The following is a 20957-nucleotide window of genomic DNA, read 5'->3' on the forward strand; positions in this document are numbered from 1 at the left end:
TTTTTTTTGTATATTATAAAGAAAATATCTTCAACTTTTTTGGGTAAGGAATTAATCATTTTTTATTTTCGAAAGTTGTTTCTAAGAACTAAATTTTCGATTATATCACTAGACTAATGTCTTGTTGATTCATGTATTAATTAAACAATGCAAAGAGACTATCATTTCATATCTACTATTATAATAATAACTTATAACTCAATCTTAATTATATATATTCAACACCTCATAATGTACAGTGAACTAATTATATCTATAGATATGGTAAATTAAATTTTATGTTAACTACTGATATTGTTAAATGGTCCTTCTCAAGAAATTTTAACAATACAATGAATTTTATTTTATTTTGTGCTAAAAATACGAGGAAAATAGTTTACACAAAAAAATTATATAATGAATATATATTGAAGTGATCTTAATTTTCAAACTAAATATTATTTATATCAACTAATATAAAATAAAAACAATTGTATCTATATTTTCTTTTTCGAATATCCTTATCCTGTTAATAGGATTCAACTTATAGATTGAATGTAGTTAGGCTTAATTTTAGTGTGCATCCACCATTAAGCTAATATTGTTGTGAGACAATTACCTTAGTAGTTGCTACATAACTTATTAATATCCTAATATATTAAATTATAAAATCAATTTTGCAAAACTGAAAATGCTAACTCCTAATGTTTAATTGCACAACTTGCCACATTGAAGGGTTAACACATGATCCATTACAACTATATTTGATGTAAATTTGTAGCAGTTCTTAATACTTTTGTGTTGGAAGGAAACCACGTGCATTTATCAGGTATAGAGAATCAATAATGCTCTATATTTATTTCTATCAACTTTCTCGTGGCAAAATATTGTTTGGAAAGAAAGGTATGTGTACGTTGTGATTGAAAAGATTATTACTCATTCTGGGTTTATTCGATGGTTAGCATAGGATATACACAAAGCCAAACTTGTCTAGTCCAAATGTTTGATATTTATAAGATAATAACGATGATATTAATGCAGATAATAATAATATTCAAATGTGAGAGTTTGAGTGGAAAAAACTACACTATAGTATATATTTTTATCTCTAAATCAGCTAAGTCACCAACATTTGTATTAACAGGATAAACTACATTATCTTATATTTCTTTATCTCACTTGTAGTATTTCGACCTTTTACTCAGGATGAGATTCTTTTTTTGGTAATCTGATTCTATCCTCTTTTACTAAGCTTCCTTTACCTAAAGATGCTAAAATTTGCCTAAAGATATGTATCGTGATATTGTTCTATTTTTGGTGTAAGTGAATATGATGCTACATGCATGGTTTGAGATTCAGTAATAAGACAAGCAATAGGGATAAATGCAACGTGGAGTTTCGTTGTTATTTGAAGAGGAGTAGAGTTCCATTATATAATTAATATTCCATATAATCTTGTCCGGTGTAATCATTTTATATACTACATTATCGACTATTCATATTAATTGTCGTGGACTATTAAAAAATATAAATGAATGAATAAGTATATGTATAGAAATTATTATATTCAATAAATAAAAATTACACTTTTATTTAAACACTAAATATCATTCCACAAAATAAAAAATATATCTTTCACAAAGGACTTTAGAAGAAAAATTATGACAGAAGGAAAATTATGATTTTAAATTCACTTATGAAAATCAATGTGGTCACAACCTTAAACACTAATTAAATTTAGCTCTTTGAAGTTCCAACTTTTCTCTCACGCTCTTCCATCTTAAGTTTTTGGGAGGGATTCATTCACTCCGAGAGTAAGGTTTTTAAATCTACTCTTTATCCTAACCAACAATTTTAGGAGAATCTAATGATTTTGATTAGTGAATAGATCTAAACCATTAAATGTTTATAGAATGAGAAGCATGAGAAATAAATTCAAAAAACTTACTTTTAGAGTAAATGAATCTCCACTCAAAGAACTCTATCTTCCATGTGAAGGAACTAAAGCCAGATTCCAAGCTGCATAAAAGAGTAGCCAGGAACATGTATAAAAAAAGATGAATAAAATTGGTAGAAACGAGTTACACGTGAAGCGTAAACCTAAAGTTAAGTTTGTCACAAATAATAACACTGTTCTTTTCCAACCAAACCTTCTAGCGAGTCACACCTACCAAGTACCAAACATGATTGAATATTTACGCATTCAAAGTTCATAATTACTCATGCATTAATCCTAACATGTACTCGATGTTAAATAATTATATATATATATATATATATATATATATAAATAATTTATATATATATATATATGAACTTTAGCAGTAAATAGTATCACCTTCTAGTCTCACTGTAATGGTTTTACAATAAAATATGTTGATATTTTGAAAATTCAGTATTACACTAACTTGCTCGTAATATGTTTCTTTTTGGAGCAACACTTGTTGGAAAAAACAGTTACGAACTCCAATAACAATTAATTTCTTACCAAAAAAAGATAATGATACTTTTGGTAATACAGAAAATGCCGATGTTTGTCCAACACAGATCTTCTCAACCAAAAACACATGACTGTAGTGGGCTAGAAGTGCACACAAGGCCCACTTAAAGTGGTATGTGGTTGAGTTGGCGTTGCAGTAATAGTGATTCAACAACATGGGAAGCAGAAAGCAACAAAAGAGTAATGCAAGGTGCATCATCGGGCATCGGTTATGGTTTAAAATATCATGTCAAGTATATTTTATGGTTTCTGATGTTATCATTTAAGATTAAATTTAATTATAATTAAAATATTAATGTGTTGTCAGAATCTGGTTGGTTGTACATGGTTTCGTCTCCGCATAAGTATTTTTTCTTACATTTATGCTTCTTATATTATATTTTGATCTGAGTATTAAATACATTGAAGTGAATTGTTGTTTAACTTTGTCAGGTACATCTCATTCGCCTTTCCTCCGATGGAACTGAACTTTTGTGTGAAGGTTTGTTCTCGCATCCCAATGAAATCTGAGACCTTGTCTCTTGTCCCTTCGATCAGAGGATCTTCTAAACTGACACGGAAATGATTTAAGAAGTTAGTATGAGTCATTATAAACATAATAAAATGCTAACATTTGTGTAATTAGTGACTTTTATGAAATCTGATGAGTTTTATGTTCATAAAAGGTGAATCATATGGAAGATCCCGAGTTATATGGCAAGCTGAATTCCCCTCAATTAGAGAGAATCACTACCCTTGATGCTCATGCTGGTAAGATTAAAGGGTGACTTTACACTATTGGATTACTCTTTTGGCTGTGTCCTCTAAGATTTTGTTGTGTTACTATATATGCTATTTACACGCTTTGTGGGAGAGGATTTTATATTCCTCTGCGTCCAACTAGTTTTGGTGTGATTTTATGTCTAATGTCTAATACTAGGATTCTTCCAAGTTCAGGAAGACCAGTTCAATTGAGTGTTCCCATGTACGCAGTGTCGACTATCCTATGATGGCAGGGTAAGACCATAAGCAAAGCTTTAAGCAAAATTCGAGTGTTAACTGATAAATTCTCTTCAGGGAAAATATAAATAGAAGTTCAAATTCATCATAATGTGGCATTGCCTTGCTTGATCTTTCCTTTATATTATGCTTTATGTCATCATAATGTGGATGACTTGATGTTCTTACTCGGTTAGCCCAAGGACCTTGATTGTATGAACATACAACAATTATTTCTGACCCTACTGGGTCAATAGCACTCTGAGCTTTGGTACGAGGTTCTAGTATTTTTCTCAAAGCAGAGATAACAATCTGTGGTTTTTTCATGCACTTACAATGTCTGCATGAATCTATATTCTATAACCATATCACTATTTTTACATTTCCTTTTCAAAACAGGTTGTTGTGGAATCAGTTAAGCCTTTCATCTCCAAAAAATGAGGTTCAATACCAATTGCCTCATAGCTTTGCTGTGCATGTTACTGATGTAAGTACTTTCCTATCTTTTCGGGTATATATACCAACAGATGAATGGAAGACCCATATTATGTCATGTCACCATTGGCGTGAGTCTGATGTGGCATATACAAGTTTAATGTACATGTTCATTACATTGTTGAGCAGCAATCATTGGTAGCTCTTAAATCAACAAAGATTTTGTTTCAATTTTTATCTTTCATTGTGGAGATTGATTTGTTTTTCTAGCCTATTATCTGGTTAGACATCCTTGTTATGAAATGAAACTATAGGTTCTTTCTTCATGTGTCTGAAATTTGTCTTATGTGTCCAAGTCAAATTTGCGTATGGTGGAAAGGTTAAAAAACTCTTTCTTTTATGGCCAATAGAAGGAAGTCTTAATTTAATGGTGCAGCCCTTTCTAGTAGTGGTGAGGCCTGAACTGCAAAATGTTGAGAGATCTATAGACTATAACATTTTTTCATGGGCCAAGTGAAAGAAGCATAAAAATGGATTTGACATCACTTTTTGATCCAAAACTTTAAGGCATTAAGTTTATGGGTCGATCTACTTATATACTCTTTAACTCATTCATTTTTACCAATATGAGATTTCTTCATTCATTTTTACACATTCATTTTTACCCAATGTTGAACTGCAAAAACCTTGTGTTGTCCAGATATATGTGACTTTTGTAGATGACAAAATTTTATAAATCAATGTATATCTAAACTAGTTTGATCCAAGCTCTATATTTGATTTATCATAGATACCCACATAAGCCTGAAAATCAATGTCCAAATGGGGGAACTCCCTACAATTGTTAAGAATACATCATGTTTGAATTTTTAAGGAAGATGAAAAATGTAATCAAAGGCCAAAATATGTAGAAGTCTAAAACAACAAACAAGTCTTAATTTAATGGTGCAGCCTCTTAGCAACATGAATTTTGTACAATAGTTAAAGTAATACTAAATTAAATATATCACTTCTTAATTAGTAAATAATAAATACATCATTTTAACGAGTAATGATCTTCTCCATTAATGATTGTTTAAAACGTAAAACATTAAATAACTCTGATATTAAAGTCAGGGTACTGTTATGACGAATGTCTATAATTCTGGGCTTGCACAACCTGGCCATGTCCTCAAAGCCAGTCTCCTAGGTTTACAACCATGTAAATGTAATAATCAAAAATGTTGGTGGCTAAATTGTGGTCCTCAAGAAATAAGAGAAACGAAAAGTGACTTTGGATAATGAAACAGAGATAACATTTATTTGGTTTCCTCGTTGAAGAGCAATCTATAAGTTTTCCCATTCATTGCCACGTGAAGAGATTCATGACCATAAATTCTGACACTTTTTTTCATACACGTTAGAATGCACACGTTTTGAGTCAGCTTCTTATCCACGAATTCTAATTTTCATGGTCAAGTGTGATTTGACATGTCTTCGTGGGGAATGGTTTAACAAGTTGTGGAAGAGAAGATTTTAGCATTTCTTGGTGACTAGATTTTGGGTTGGAGTAGTGGATAAGGTGAGAGGACTTTTGTTTTTCCAACATGGATTCGACTTTACTTTCCTTTTATGTCGTGTCGGTAATATGCTTTTGCTCACATTATAAGGGTAATATATCATTTTCTACATTTTCCTGATTGGGATGTGTTATGAGAGAATCAAATTGAAAATTTGCTATGATGCTAATTAAGTTGGGAGTAAGTGATTATCGTTCACTCCTTTAATGTTAAAATACAATAGTGTTTTTTTGGTTCATTTTCTTATCGTTTGGATTTATCATTCAAATTAACTTTTAGATGTATGAAAATGAATGATGGGCGAAAAACTGTACATTGTGATGATATCCACTAAAATCATATTAAAACTGAAACCGTAGATTATAATGAAAATTAATAACTTTTCTTAGTAGCATGTTTTTTGGTAATACAAATAGTATTATTTACCTATGATAAAGAATTAATTGATCTAAGGGTACGTATCTATCACTCCTAACAAATATCTAATACATAACTCTTTGTCTGTTTGAAGATCTAGTGATATCTTATACAACTTGATCGACATCCTCTTATTTCTGACAAACATATATTTATACACATTAAAGAAAAAACAAGAAACAAAGCAAGTTAACTAATAAATTAGTAAAAAAAAACATGTAGTACATAAATAAAGTTAACCGTAATTTACTCCTTAAAACATTTTCGAGTTATTTTCTCTAGGTGGTTCTAATTCTAATAATAATAATCCAACAAAGATACAGAAGGCCGTTGAGGAAACGACACGTGACATAAGGAATTGGAATAAAAAATACAAAACATTGTGGGACCCATATTCTAACGAGTATTGGTACATATATGAGTAAATTTGGGGATACGCAGCCAGCCAGTGTTATAGAAGCCTATCCCAGCCCGGATCTGATCTCATCTCTCTTTCCAATCACCAATTTTCAAATTCTCAATTCAAACAAATTCTTCAAACCAAACACCCCCACTCTCTCTTTCTCTCTTTTCTTCATTTCATTACCAAACATTCCCTATGCTTCATTTCCATCAATTATTATTACTACATGGCACTGCATTTTAGTAACGAAGTTAATAATTAGTGAATGTGTTTTTATTATTAATTAATGAACAATGGAAGCGAGTTCTAGAGGCTTCTCAACAACTCAATTCGATTTCAAGCTTAGAGTTAGAAAACTCAATGCTTCTTCTTTTCTGTTACCTAATAATAACATTCACTTATTCGATTTGGTGGGGCCCAGAAAGCGTAGAAAGTTCATCTGTTTCAATGAAATTCATCAACTCGGTCAACTCGGTCGACTCGGTAATTGTAACCTACGCTGCTCTTGCTCTCACTCAGTTACTCCGATTCGAAGAAGAACGACTGGACCTGGAAACGACAACCAGGAACTGCGTTTCGATCAGAAGAAAAAACCTCAAACTCACGTTAATAGAGTCAGGGTTCAAGTTTCACCTTCGACAATGCCTTTTGCTTCTCCACCGTATGTGTTTAATTTCAATTCGATGTTACGTTGTTTGCTTCAATTTTGCATTTCTATATATTCTATTCAGTTCTTGAAAATATTGAGAATGATTTTAAATTTGAGTTCAAATTATATAGCATTAATGTGCAGCTTTCTTATGATTTGACTTGGTAGTTTCTTTCTTGAAGGAATTTATATGGTTTTGCGATTAGTCGCCATTGCAATTCACAATTTCTCATGATTGCCATAAACACAACATAATGGCAACTGCGAAGTAATCAAAAGTTATGTTTTATGATGGTGGCATAAATTAAAATGTTCATGTGTTAGTGAATTTGCATAACATTGTTATAGGTGGAACTTCCACAATAATTATATGGATGTTAGCATTTTATTAGGTTTACAATGACTCATGCTAACTTTTAAAATCCTTTAATTTATGATTTCTGTTTTTATGTGAATTTTATATTGAATTAATATCTTATATCACAGTCATGTTACAGTATCGTTGTGTTCGTATCAGGCTCAATTAGTAACTTGTGGAGTGAAAGTGTATAACAGAATGCAGATAAAGTGGTTATGATAGTTGATTAATCGAGAAGCCTAGCTTTTTCTTGTCATTTTTTAGTGTTTTCTTACTATGTAGAGTCAATGGGTGAGAGAGGTGCTGGTGGTAACAATGTTCTGGTTTGTGAGAGATGAAAATGGTTTTATTTATATGCATTATCTCAGCCTTATAGAGTTGTTTGGACTTACTTGAAGAATGAGTTTGGTTTAGCAGAATGACCAATGAGGCTAGATAACTTTTAGTGATATATTTGTTTATGCTTTCTGGTCCTCTTCATCATTTCCCGGAGAAATTAAATGATATTTTGTTTGTGGCAGAGATTATATTAGTGACTGTTAATTGGCTGTTGTTTATTGTTTGTACAACCTGCAATGGCTGAAACATTTTCTCAATGATTATGCTGCTTTATGGCATGATGACCGCAGATCCTTTCTGAAGCAGGAAAAGTTCTTTCCTCGGTGTACCCCAAGGAACTCTGGTCCACAGTCACGTGATACCCCACCAAAAAGAGGTACTTTATGATTGATATCTTTCGTGAAGGCTATTTTAGATGCTTTCCATTTGTCAATAATGGAGTGTTAAATATCATGTCTAAGAAGCAAATTAAATCCACATTGGTTCTTACAGACACTGGCATAGCAAATGAGAAGGACTGGGGTATTAGTTTGTTAAATGAAAATGTTAATGAATCCGGCACTAATGAAGACGGGAGTACATGGTACAGAGAAAGTGCAGAAGAACTTGGTGAAAACGGATTTAGATGTAGATGGACAAGAATGGGCGGCCAATCCCATGATGGTTCCTCAGAATGGAAAGAAACGGTATTTGTAATTTTGATTCGTCTTATTTTTTTAAAACATGGGAGTAAATTTGTGGAAGCAGATTATGTTCATGTAACTTTTTGAATGAAAGCTATCTCATCTCCTTTCTTTTTCTATGCATAGCTATCTCCCGGGCCTCCCTTTTTTTAGCTATAAAATATAGTCTTGTGGTTCTTGTCCAATACCTGCAAATTATTTTTGTTTCCTTAAAGATATCATAAGACTGGAGTGGTGTTCTCATTAAAAAGGGGGCGACCTTAATTTCCAAACTGCAGATCAAAAGGGTTTCAGTGCTTACTTTATGTTGTGTGATGATATATGGTAATAAACAGACATGATAACAACTTCTTTTATTGATAAAGTACAGTTAACTATAAAAACTTACAACTGAGTTCTTCTTACCTTTTACTTTTAATGACGGAGGAGTGGAGTAAGTTTGCACATATTGAATCGAATACCATGGTAGCTTAGGTAAATAACCTAGTATAACAAGCATGATTGCATGTAATGAAGAAGGATCTCTGTCTGTAAGCACTTCATATACCTTGGAAATTGAGCATAAGTCAGCACTCAAATATTTCTAAAAATTGACATTTTATTCTTGGGCCAGCTCTTGAAATTGGAAAGTTAGTATATTATTTCAATATTCACGAGTTTGGTGCTGAATAACCTTATACAAATGTTCATCTTCCTAACAAGTGATATATCTATTTATCCTGGATTATCATCACAATAATTCAATCTTTTTCCCAGTACAAGTGAAATTTTGATTTAGTTTTCAGCCTTTTCAGTGATTTCTTTCATTTAATTTCAGTTTTAATTTTCCCTTTTTCTTGAACTAGTTGCGGAAATTCTGAATGTATTTATCTATTAGTTTAGAGGTTAATCATAAAGTAATACTTCTGGAAATCTTTGAGGGGTTCTTTCTGTTTTTATGAATCATGCGGGTTAGTTATTGAAATATTATGAGTCTCATGTTGCTTGAAAGTTATTATTGGGTAAATCAAGGAGCTGGATAATTCCATTGCCATCGGGTTTTTGGTCATGTTATGAGCACACTACATTAACATTTTTCTGTAGCATGTCCAAAGTATGGTTTTGAGGTGAATTTATTTGAAGTATGATAGGTTGGTACTTTTTATGACCCCATTAAGTGTCTTCCCTGGTTGAGTCGTTCTTGATAGGTTAGATTGACAATATTCATAACCGTCTCAGTATCAGTTATCAGTGTATCACACCCCAGGTGGATTCATTTAATTGGCTTTATTGATCTAATTGACAGTGGTGGGAGAAGAGCGACTGGACTGGATATAAGGAGCTAGGTATGTTACTTCCTAGAGACTTATCATGTCAATACTAATTGCTAATAACATTTGGTTCATTATGATTTTGTCTATATGTAAAAGTGTGTTGCTTCGAGTGTGCTGCTCTTATAGGTGCAATTTATTTTTATAGATATAAAAACATCTAAAATTTATATTGAATGCAATTACTGCTTGATTTCAGCATAGATGGAGTTAAAATAGTCTAAATGAGTAAATAGTGTTATTAGAGGTCTTCGTATTAAATGAGGGATAGCTAAGCTTTCATTCTACAACTGTCGTACACTTACTCACATTTAATAACCACATTCTTCTTGTTAGCACATCATTTAATTTCTTTGTTACTCATGTGTGCTAAAATGTTTCCTACTCATGAGGAATGACAAGAATCTGAGCTTCACTAAAGCTTTGTCTGAACCAACTATCATTATCATCTAATAGTCTTTACTTGATCGAAGAAATACTGACTACCAGGGATATTACATCTTTATTATAACCTAAATGTTGTGGATGTATATGATCAGTTTTATCATGTTAGCGCAGGTGTGGAGAAATCTGGTAGAAACTCTGAGGGGGATTCTTGGTGGGAAACATGGCAAGAAAACCTTCAACAAGATGAGTGGAGGTCATTACATAATATCTTTGTTTGTTCTGAATAAGTAAACTCCATGAATTCTTAACACAATGTCTTGCACTTTTAAATTTGCAGTAACATAGCAAGAATAGAAAGAAGTGCACAAAAACAAGCAAAATCAGGAACTGAAAATGCTGGATGGTACGAGAAATGGTAAGTTGATGTATTTTGGCTATAAAAACTGATATATGCATGACTCAGATGTATTTTGAATTTCTGACTGTTCAACTTGCTTAGGTGGGAAAAATATGATGCTAAAGGCTGGACTGAGAAAGGGGCACATAAGTATGGTAGACTGAATGAACAATCATGGTGGGAAAAGTGGGGAGAGCATTATGATGGAAGAGGATCTGTTCTTAAATGGTTCGCAGTTCTGATTTTGCTATATAATATTTTAGCTATTGTCCTCTGCAATTTCATGGTGCTATATATAGAGAGAGATCTATGTGTGTTTCAAAATAGCTTAATCAATTCATGTAGGGACAATTTGGGAGTTGTTAACATTTGTGTAAAAATAGGCACGCTTTATTATCAAAATAATGCATGAGAGTTATTTTAATGCATCTAACCAAAATAATTCATAAATATTGTGTGCCTATTATCTTGATCATGCACACCAAATTTTAAAAAGATGAGTACAATCATGTGAGCTAATGATGGATGTCTTCATTTTTTGTGAGATCGTATTATAGGTTAGCTTTAAGATATTGTTCAAGAATTAACATGAAATTTTATGAGCATGATGTACTTTCAGATTCTCAGTCCAATGGCGAATTATGTGAAATTTTTATCCTTTAAAATGTTATTCATTGATGTAAGCTTGATTTTGATTTGTGCCTTTGTCTAATTTGCTTACAAGTGTTGAGTTATGATGTTTAATCCAGGACCCTAGTACTGTTTTCATTTTCTTTTAGTTTCACACACTTGTTCGTCTTCTGTTTGTTTTGTCTCGCATACAATTGTAGTTGTTCTGTTGCCTTGGGGTTTTAACATAAGTTTATCGACTTTTCTATCCAGAAAGAGTGAATCTAGTTCTGAATTTTGTTTCATTGTGCTCCTTCTTCACACTTCCCCAGGACAGATAAGTGGGCTGAAACTGAGCTTGGAACAAAATGGGGAGACAAGTGGGAGGAGAGGTTCTTCAAAGGCATAGGTTCTCGTCATGGAGAAACTTGGCATGTATCTCCAAGCAGTGAACGTATGTTATACTTATTATAATTTTAATTTGCATATTATGTCTAGTTTCACTCATAATGCCTTGTCTTCTATTGGAGGTTAAATTCCATTTGAAGCATGGGTCATTGTCCTTATACAAACATAGAATGTACTATCACTCTTAACGTATTAATCATGTATCACATGTCTCTGAAGAGTTAGACTGCCCTTTCTTCCAAGGTCCGTAAAATGCAGCTTCTCTTACTGATTCTGCTGTTCTGATTTCTGAATTTTCTCTTATAAGTTCTTGTTCCATGGGATAGCAGCTGCAAAGAAAGCTTGCTGTCACTCTCGCCCCCTTTCTCTTGTCTTTTACGTGCTTGTTACAAGATAACTTCAATCTTGAAATTCGAATATTCAATGCAATTTTCATTCTTTTACCAGGTTGGTCAAGAACTTGGGGAGAAGAACACTTTGGAAATGGGTAAGGAATCAAAATCTGCCGCACTACTGATTGTTTGGATATGTGCGCTGACGATAATGGCTAACAAGTTACCTGGGTTATTGAATATTGTCTCCATTTTCTATGCACTTTTTCCTTAAAATGCTTTTCCAGTTTTCCGTGCCATATTGCTGATCGATCCAGCTTTTGATGTAACAGGAAAGTCCATAAGTATGGAAATAGCACAACCAGTGAAAGCTGGGATATAGTTGTAGATGAGGAAACTTACTATGAGTAAGATCATTCTTTTCAGCAACCAATAATTCTTTTTCACACTAGTAAAGGCTATTCTCACACCCTTTTCCCCCACACTTCTTTTACACATTTACTTTATAATCATTGGTCACATGTTCATTGTTATTTATAAAGTAGGTGTAAAAAAGTGGGATAAACAATTTTCTGTCTCCAAAACCACATTTCATCTCAATTATGTTGCATTCATTTAGATTTAGAAGGAAGTGATGCATATATTGGATTTGAAATTGACATGTGTGTATTTCTGTCTCGGTATGAAGTGCTGAACCTCATTATGGATGGGCGGACGTGGTGGGTGATTCGATCCAACTACTTTCGATCGAGCCACGAGAGATGCCATATGGTGTCTTCCCCAGTTTAGATTTTGGTTCACTTACTCCATCACCACAACTTGATGATCATGATGATGATGATGATTTGCCCCACTCACAGTGAAGACTTCACTCATCACCTCTACTATTTATTTTAATGAGCCAAACTCCATTTGTAAAAGATATATATATTGTGGATCAATCATTTTATTCATTCTTTCCTCTTTAATGCTTTTTTTCTTCCTTTAGCTTACCATTTTGAGATCATGCTACTTGATAAGAGATTATGACATGGCTTCATCGTTCTGGTTTTCCTTTTGGGTCAGATGAATGTGTTGGCATTGACAAGATATAACAAACGATTCTACCAAAGTAAAATATAGGTAAACAGAAACAAATAATAGTGTTATCTACCTAAATATGATATTATTGTTATTTACTCATTTGAAACCTTATTTTTATATTATTGTTATTCTCCCTCATTTTTACTAGGTTAATAGTTTTTTTTATAATCAAATAAGTTTTTTTTCTATTTTTTATCAATCAAAAAGTTGTGACATGGAATTTTCAAATGAAGTAGAAGAGCAGATCTTATCAGATTTGATCAAAATCTTCTTCAAAATTAAAAGAAATGTCTGGAGATCTAACTTTGACTCCCAACAAATCAACCACATATTAGTTAGTGTTATAAACGGATTCATACTATTTGATTAAGATTGTGAACAAGACACTCAACTAGTGTAATTCACTTCTCTAATCGATCTTGCATCAAAACCGAGATAACCGGATCTAGTCTAACTAGTTAGAGCAGGTCATATTACACATTTAATTAAATCTTTAAGTAGCAACCATAATCATCCTTAGCAAGCTTTATCTGAAACCTATGGAATATTAAATTTAATCTGGAACAAAAATAAATACAGGTTGACGCATTAATGTCTGTCAACACAGTAGTGAAACATAATGTGTATTTTAACACCGATTACTGCTCAGTATTTTTGTATGCAAAAATAAATTGAAAAAATAAAAACAAAATCTGAAATTTGATAAATTATCTTCTCTAAAAAAGTGAGCACACAAAAGCGTCACTAAACTGCATCCTCCATACAAGGAAGTGAATCTGAACCAGAGCTTCATTCCCAATGAATATACAATTTGCAATCATTGACCAATCAAACGTCTGATAGAGGAAAATGATGGCTTGTCCACTTGGGGTATGAACGTTTGAATAAATTCATGCACACAGTATCACGTTGTTCAAGAACCCCATTCAGAAGACACTTCATTGCTCCTGAAAAAACATCAAATACGCACCACAGATAAAAACTTAAATCCATAACAAAATAATCACCAAATAATGGGTCATGATGAAAGGTATGCAATGCATAAGTATATCCTTGCTACAATCAAGAACAGATAATATGTCTTCTCCCTAAGATTGATGGAAAAGATTTCAAACATAACCAACGTACCGTGTGTACCAACAGGTTCTTTAATCCTTCCACGAAGACCACATTTGGTATAAAGCTCTACAGGCTGCAATCACACCCACATAAAATCTCATTAGTACGACAATTGAGAACAATTTTCAGATATTAAAAACTAATTCAATAATTGTCATTATCTTACAAGCAAAATCTAAAGATTCCAGAAACTGGGTAACTCATTTTCTCACCTTAAACCATTTAACATCCTCTGGATTATGGAACATGTATTTCACAGCAGCTTTACGTTTTGATACTCTTTGGGGGTAACTGCACCGCAAAAGGATTAAGAATTTCAAAACACTAAAAGATAAAATCTACAATCAATTCACAAATATAATACAACTGAAAAAACGACAATAAACACATTTCTTCCCACAATCAGTTTTGGAAAGAAGTCAACCCAAAAGATCATAGAAAAAATAACTAAAGCAACATGCAAGGTTATCAAATGATGGATCTCTTTCTTGGTAAATATCAACAAATATATATACCCTGTCAAAATAGACCGCTTAAGGATTATCCTGTCTGGATCAATGGTTTTCAGTGAGCCAACAGCAGCCACTGCAGGTGGAGCATCCTCTCCAGTTCTCTTCAGGATTATCGCGGGAAGAGGAGGAAATGAAATTGGTGCATAAATTGATGCAACTGAAAAGCGCCCAGCATGGAGAAACCTCTCCATCTTGTTCTTGTCTGTATTTATAAACTCACTGGAGAAAAGTGGCCTGCAAAAAATTGGCAATCGCCTCAACATTTTTTCGAATATGATTATATTAAATGCCATGGTCGTACAATTTGAATAGCACACCTGCCAACAAATTGTCGAAACCCAACATGAAATATCAACTCTTCCTTGGATTTGATAGGTGCGTCATATGTTTCGTGCTTCTTCACACTGCACAACACAAGTGGCTTAAGTTCATACATATCTTAAGAATGGTCAGAAAGGATCAAACATGTAATGAAATAGGACATTGACAATGAAAATTGTAAATGATCAAGCACAAAAATACCTGAAATGAAGAACAGATATTTTAGACTCGTGCTGAAACAAGCCACATGCTGTAATTGGGATTGTCTTTCCGAGCACAGATAACTTTGAAGCAACAGCATTGGGCACTTCCTTGATATGCAGCCTAGCATATGAGCCAACTGGAATACAACCATCTCTGATTTCTTGCTCCATTTCTAAAGCTTTAGCAAGAATGTGTTTTTGCGTTCTTTTAATGTTGTCGAATTGAAAAATTCTGGCATAATCTTGGGGTAGAGATTCCTGATATTATAAGGAATGTCAGAGTTTTGTTGTCAGAGACCATGGCTTACTATAAAGAATCTCCAAAACATACAAACATACTTTTGGATCCCATGAAGAAGTCCTAAAGGACTTCAGTCCTCTATATTTTGCAAACCGCTTCCTAGCAGGAACATCCAAAGGTGCATCCACTTCATCTGGATATTCTGTAACCAGAAATCAAAGGAATGATAAGTACTAAAAAAACATTTTATCAGTTTTCATAAAAAAAAACTTCACATCGGGGCAGTACAATGGCAAAAAAATCTGTAGGTTCGTTCTTGGTCATCTTTGGCAAAATTCCCAACAAAACAAAAAAGGAAGGATCAGGGAAGTAAAAGCCAAAACCAAAATCTTCCTTCCATATAATTTCTGCCAGAACAAATATTCATCCCTTTTAAAAAGACAACGTAACCAACAAATACTAATAAGAATAAAAAAGAAAAGCAAAGCACCCTCATCTGCAGCATGTTTTTCTTTAAGCTCCTTAAGTTCATCTTGTATCTTCTCTCTAGTCAAGCTATCTGCTTCCTGAAATACACAGTAAGAAATACAGTGAGAATTGAACAGTTGAACTGACCCAAATAATTTTCTATGAGGAGTTATTCAGTGGTGTAAATGTCTCAAGTCTTAAACCATTGTCAATCAATACCCACCACACAGTCACACACACATCTTAAAAAGAAAACAACGCAAATGAGGCCTAAGGCATGTAATTTTTGCATAAATAAAGGACATGAGACCGTCCAAAAAAGGCCAAAGGCGCAATGACATTTTAGTAATGTGTTTTCTCACCATCATCACTGAATCATTGTCCAATTCATCCTCAGAATCTCCAAATTTAATTGAAGCTCCGTCACCATCAATGTCTAAATACTCATTTCCCACCTGAACATCTCCCCCTTCATCCAGGACCATACCATCATCATAATCATATTCACCATCTGATGACTCCTTATCAGAATCATCAACAATCCAGGCAGCCTGAAAAATAAAATAAAGGCCATATCTCTGTTATTTCTGCATAGATATTTGGTAACAAAATGAAAGAAACCATAAAAATATAAAAAATATTTAAAACAAAAGTGACAAAACACATTCAGATATCAGTTAACCAAGAACAAGTTCAGACCTGATATTCTGAAGTGCCTCGGGGAAGAGTCTTCTTTTTTATCTTCTTTAGCTTTTGATCTTCATCAGCCTTAGCGATTTCAGCCTCTGTTGGCCATGTCTAGTAACACGAAATGTTGTCATACCCAATAATTTAGAAATAAATCTTACAAAAAAAATAAATATGATAATCTATATGCATCCAATAATTTGAAAACCTTTTTTCCAGGGGGAGAGGTTGTTATTAGCTAAGAAATATACATGGCAAACAATAAGAAATATCTGATGAGCCATTTTGGCCAAACCATCAGAGCAGGGCTCCAGTTGGTCTGGGTTGTGCCAAATCTAACAACTGATATAATCATCTTACTTTGTCACCATAAAAAAAATACCATAATCTCATTGGAGATCTTTCTATTCCACCACTGATCAGAAGGGCCAGTCTGACCGACCAAACCCAGTGACATCAGAGAATGAACAAGTTAGCCATGTCAAGGGTTTGAGGCTAATAATTGGTTGATACCCTTTACACGTTACAAGTGACTTCTGAGATACTGAAGCTATGATTTGATTTATAATTGTAATAAAATAATGCTGAATGATCATTTAGAGAAGCAGGCACTAAAGTATATGAACTTGTCTGAATCAAGTAGTCCAATATCTTTCAGTTTTTAGAGATTCAAAATCTAACAAGACGAACTGTAGATTACACCAAAGTAAAAGTGGTATATAATTTTTTGGTAAAAATTATTTTCTAAGAAAGCAAGAGAGAATTCAATAACAAAGATTATTGTCGTAGTATAGAACACAGAAATTTTTTTAATTAAAACAGTGATGAGTATGAAAGCTCGGAAATCAAATGTTACAAATTACACATGACAAGTAGTAGAAATGAGATTCTATTATCTACCTGTTCTCCAGCAAGAGGATCAGGTTCGTTCTCAACAACTAAAGGTTCCTGGTTTTGAGGATCTGGAGCCAGAGACCCAATGGCCTAGAACATTAAAAAGGAGAAAATAAAGGGGCAAGTGAATAAGTATATATAAGAAGTGAAGAAGATATCAATCAAATGAATTTAAGGGACCTCCAACTCCAAGTATATATCTCTCATAGAAAAATGTGAAATTAAGTATATATCTTTCATAAAAGTTCACCCGCTTACTTTTCCAATGCAATGTAACTTTTTAGCATGCATCTTAAACTCAGCCCTTAGGGCTTAGAATAAGAAAAGGTCCTTTCAATTATAGTCATACATATTAAGCAGATAATCCAGAATGCATATAAACTTTTACAAGTGCAATAGAAACTATGCTTAACAGCGTACAAGGGCGGGCACATTAAAATTTTCCCACTATTGATTAATAGCCCTCTCATACCCCCAACTAAACAGTGGCATGGTAAAAGTTCATACCTCAGAGTCATGCACTTCATCTGAATCCATTAAATCATCATTCTTTTTTAAATTCAGAGGAAAAGGGTCCTTCAGAATTTCGATTTTACTCAATTGGAAATCTCCTGCACCTGAAACATGAACCTGAAAAACAATATTCAGACAACCAATAAATCAATGCAAATATAATTGCAAATTCATGTCTTCGCTGATTACCAGTTGATTCACTGAGAGGCTACGAGCACGGAGGTAACCAGTGAGAAGGAGGGTGGATTTTCCTGAATGGTCATCATGTACTGCATCAACCTGTAATTTAAGGTACACATAATACAACAACAACCAAGTTTTAATCCTACTAGGTGGGATCGGCCACATGATGAAGCCAATATAAAAAATTACATATAAATTAATAGAATCAGTCAGCATCTGATCCTCTATAAAATCTTGTACCCTTGAAATATAATCTTCAGTCTTGCAGAATGCCAAACATTGGAAACATAATATACTATCTCAGAAAACATGCTTAAAACCAACATGGCTAATCTTGCATCTAGAAGTTCAAACTTAAAATGGCATAAACTCAAACCTTATGAGCCATGATGTAAGGTCGTTGAGTTCTCCAATGAGGAGCTTTAAGCCTTTGCTCTTTAAAAAGCCACAAGAACTGCAATTGTGAAAGAGGGGAGGAATGACAAGCTAAGACGATAAAACTTGACATACATTTGATTTTATGTTTGTCATGAAACATCACAGTTCTAACAAAACATGAGATCATTACCTTGTGCAGCTCATCTTTGGTATCGGCTGGATAAAATTTACAATCCTCAGGAAATTCAGAGGAAAGAGTTGAAGTGCACATCTTCTTTAGTTCATTTCGTTGTTTAAGCTCAGTGGGCAGATCCTGAAGACATGAAATGAAGGTTTTACTCAATTTATTTAGGAAATGATAGTAAGTAAGCATGTGGAGATTACTTCATGAAGCCAGCAAATAAGATCCACTGCAACTTACACGAATAAAGACAACAGTGCTTGGTAAACCAAGGGACCTAAATACAGAAAGGCATTGATCTCCAAATGAATCAATGTAGCAAGAATCAGTTCCTTCACATGCATAACTTGCTGAGGTTACAAAAGCTAGTAGATCAGCAACCTACAATACGTAAAATAAAGTCCAAAGGAAATCAAGACCCATATTTTAAGAAACGCATTTAAACCCATGAAACTAATCAAATATATACAAAAGTACCTTGGCCATTTCCATGCATGATAATAGATCACCGCGAGGTGCTTTTAGTACCTGTAGCATAGAACCTTTGTCAATATTATAATATCTTATCCACCATGACAAACAACAAAAAATAACTTAATGCACACATCTGAACAACAACAAAATGCAGCGATCCAATATACCGTTGTTCTTGTCCTATATTCAGGAGAAGCAACTGTCGGAGACAACACCCCAGAAGATTGTTTAGATAACAATGATGTGAGGTCATCAGAAAGTGAATCTAAATCCACAGTAGCAGAAAGCCCAAAGAGAACCTGTCAAGAAAAAAACCCTTAAGTACATATTACATAGATGAAAAAGGTGTTTTATTAAAACAGCTTAATCAAACGCTAGTTCAATAAGCTATAATAATAAAAAGCCAATTCGTAAGCATAGTTAATAAGCTCTATAAGCTGATCCTAACACCTCCAAAGTACAAGTACAATTAAGTTGAGTTTACTCACGATTACTCGAGGAGGACTTTTGGATCCAGTGAGTTCTCTTCTTTCTTTCAAAACAGCATCTTTTTTCTGCTTCCGTATCTGTAAACTCATCAAAAATCAGTGACTCTGCAACGAAGAGTGCAACGCACCGTATATGCAATAATAAATTACAATATATACCATCTTATTTCTCTGAACTCGAGCCGCACGAGCTCCTTTGGCGAAATTACGTTCTGATTTCGCATTTGTGATTCTATCTGGAAGAACAACTATCAAAAATCAGTGGACGCAAAAAAACAAACAAAAACACGAAATAGTAATTAAATAAATGAGAAACCATTAGCAGCGGTTTTGTGAAGATTGCGAGAAGATTTAGAAGAGAAACGAGTCTTGTGAGGTTTATTGACTTGAACTCGGGACCCTCCCATTGCGGCAAAACCCTAACTGAGAAGAAGGAAATTAGCGGCACAGGGTTTTAGAAGCATCAAATAAGAAGGAAACAAAGAATGAAACTTGAACCAACATAAGACTTATATAAACCTTGTGTTTAACCCGGCCCGACCCGTTCCTAATTTTTTCTACCAAACATTATTCACAATTGTGCCAAAAATAATGGATTGATAGATAGATAGATATGGATTTTATTGAGTTTAAGATTGAACTCAAAAATATCATCTAAACAATCTTTAAAATTAGTTAAAGGATAAGTGAGTAGAGTTATTCAAAGAGTAATATATTTTATTGATTTAAAGTAAATATTACATCACTTTTGCTAATTATCTAGATCTCTTATGTAAATAACTTATTGGCACATTGTATATATGATTTCATATGTCATTAATTATCTGATTTTTATATCATATATAGGCATATATATATATATTACTTTATGTGTCATACTATATCTTTATGATGATATGTAATATTAAGAATATTTTATTCAAGATGAGAATATTTTATATCTAATTGGATTTGACTGAGATTTGGATTCAAAATCTAGCTAGATCGACATTTAGGATCAACTTAAATCATATTTATAAGGTTAATGGTTCAAGTTCAAAAATAATACAACTAATATTAAAGATATGTTGAGGGGCAAATCTTACCCGATCTACATTACCCCTAAAGTCATTGTATAAAAGGACTAAGCTTGTATAACATATATTTAAAAATCTAACATAACATGTTTCATTGTTAAAAAAAGTATAAAACTTATGTCATACATATTTAAAAGTTAAGTAGTGCCTATAATAATTTTTAAAATATATTCATCTATTTCATATTTAAACGACTAACAAACTATCTTTAAATAGACTAATAAACATATTTTTTAAATAGATAAATTTAATATCACTAATTAAACTACAATTTATAATATATGTTTTTTATTAAGTAATAAGATATTAATAGATGATATAATTAATAGACCAACATGTTAGGGTAATTAAGATGATCTAAAATATGACTTCATAAGGTAATATACTTTTAAA

The 20957-nt window shown here is 33.0% G+C and overlaps 2 protein-coding genes across 3 annotated transcripts; one reads left to right on the forward strand and one right to left on the reverse strand.

Moving 5' to 3' along the window:
- LOC109326436 lies at positions 6314–12784 on the forward strand. 2 transcript variants are annotated; one of them, XM_019559121.1, is made up of 12 exons: positions 6315–6736; positions 6818–6932; positions 7908–7993; positions 8110–8303; positions 9586–9625; positions 10169–10250; positions 10335–10412; positions 10497–10622; positions 11336–11457; positions 11859–11898; positions 12076–12150; positions 12432–12784. In XM_019559121.1, the coding sequence occupies exons 1-12, from the start codon at positions 6565–6567 to the stop codon at positions 12604–12606; spliced, it is 1305 nt and encodes a 434-aa protein (XP_019414666.1). In that variant the 5' UTR covers positions 6315–6564; the 3' UTR covers positions 12607–12784. The 2 variants fall into 2 exon arrangements, with proteins under 2 accessions (XP_019414665.1, XP_019414666.1); XM_019559120.1 differs by having other exon boundaries at positions 6314–6932.
- LOC109326432 (pre-rRNA-processing protein TSR1 homolog) lies at positions 13631–19955 on the reverse strand. Its single transcript, XM_019559116.1, has 21 exons — positions 19805–19955; positions 19648–19724; positions 19489–19566; positions 19168–19299; positions 19004–19054; positions 18767–18907; positions 18536–18658; positions 18344–18421; positions 17974–18063; positions 17779–17901; positions 17278–17361; positions 16390–16488; positions 16053–16241; positions 15713–15788; positions 15321–15424; positions 14980–15239; positions 14775–14861; positions 14461–14691; positions 14158–14236; positions 13955–14018; positions 13631–13773 (listed from the first exon to the last, which is right to left on the reverse strand). The coding sequence occupies exons 1-21, from the start codon at positions 19893–19895 to the stop codon at positions 13655–13657; spliced, it is 2376 nt and encodes a 791-aa protein (XP_019414661.1). The 5' UTR covers positions 19896–19955; the 3' UTR covers positions 13631–13654.

Source organism: Lupinus angustifolius, chromosome LG14 (assembly GCF_001865875.1).
Source record: "Lupinus angustifolius cultivar Tanjil chromosome LG14, LupAngTanjil_v1.0, whole genome shotgun sequence".
In the NCBI taxonomy this organism is placed as follows: Eukaryota; Viridiplantae; Streptophyta; class Magnoliopsida; order Fabales; family Fabaceae; genus Lupinus; species Lupinus angustifolius.

Bases quoted from the DNA above. Each gene is read 5' to 3' on its own strand.
- LOC109326432 (XM_019559116.1), bottom strand. From the start codon at position 19,895: ATGGGAGGGTCCCGAGTTCAAGTCAATAAACCTCACAAGACTCGTTTC. The intron at 15,425-15,712 runs GTGCTTTGCTTT...TTCTGGTTACAG, and splicing joins AAAACATGCTGCAGATGAGG to AATATCCAGATGAAGTGGAT. The intron at 14,692-14,774 runs GTGTGCTATTCA...AATTTTTTGCAG, and splicing joins TTTCGACAATTTGTTGGCAG to GCCACTTTTCTCCAGTGAGT.
- LOC109326436 (XM_019559120.1), top strand. From the start codon at position 6,565: ATGGAAGCGAGTTCTAGAGGCTTCTCAACAACTCAATTCGATTTCAAG. The intron at 6,933-7,907 runs GTATGTGTTTAA...TGATGACCGCAG, and splicing joins ATGCCTTTTGCTTCTCCACC to ATCCTTTCTGAAGCAGGAAA. The intron at 8,304-9,585 runs GTATTTGTAATT...TCTAATTGACAG, and splicing joins CCTCAGAATGGAAAGAAACG to TGGTGGGAGAAGAGCGACTG.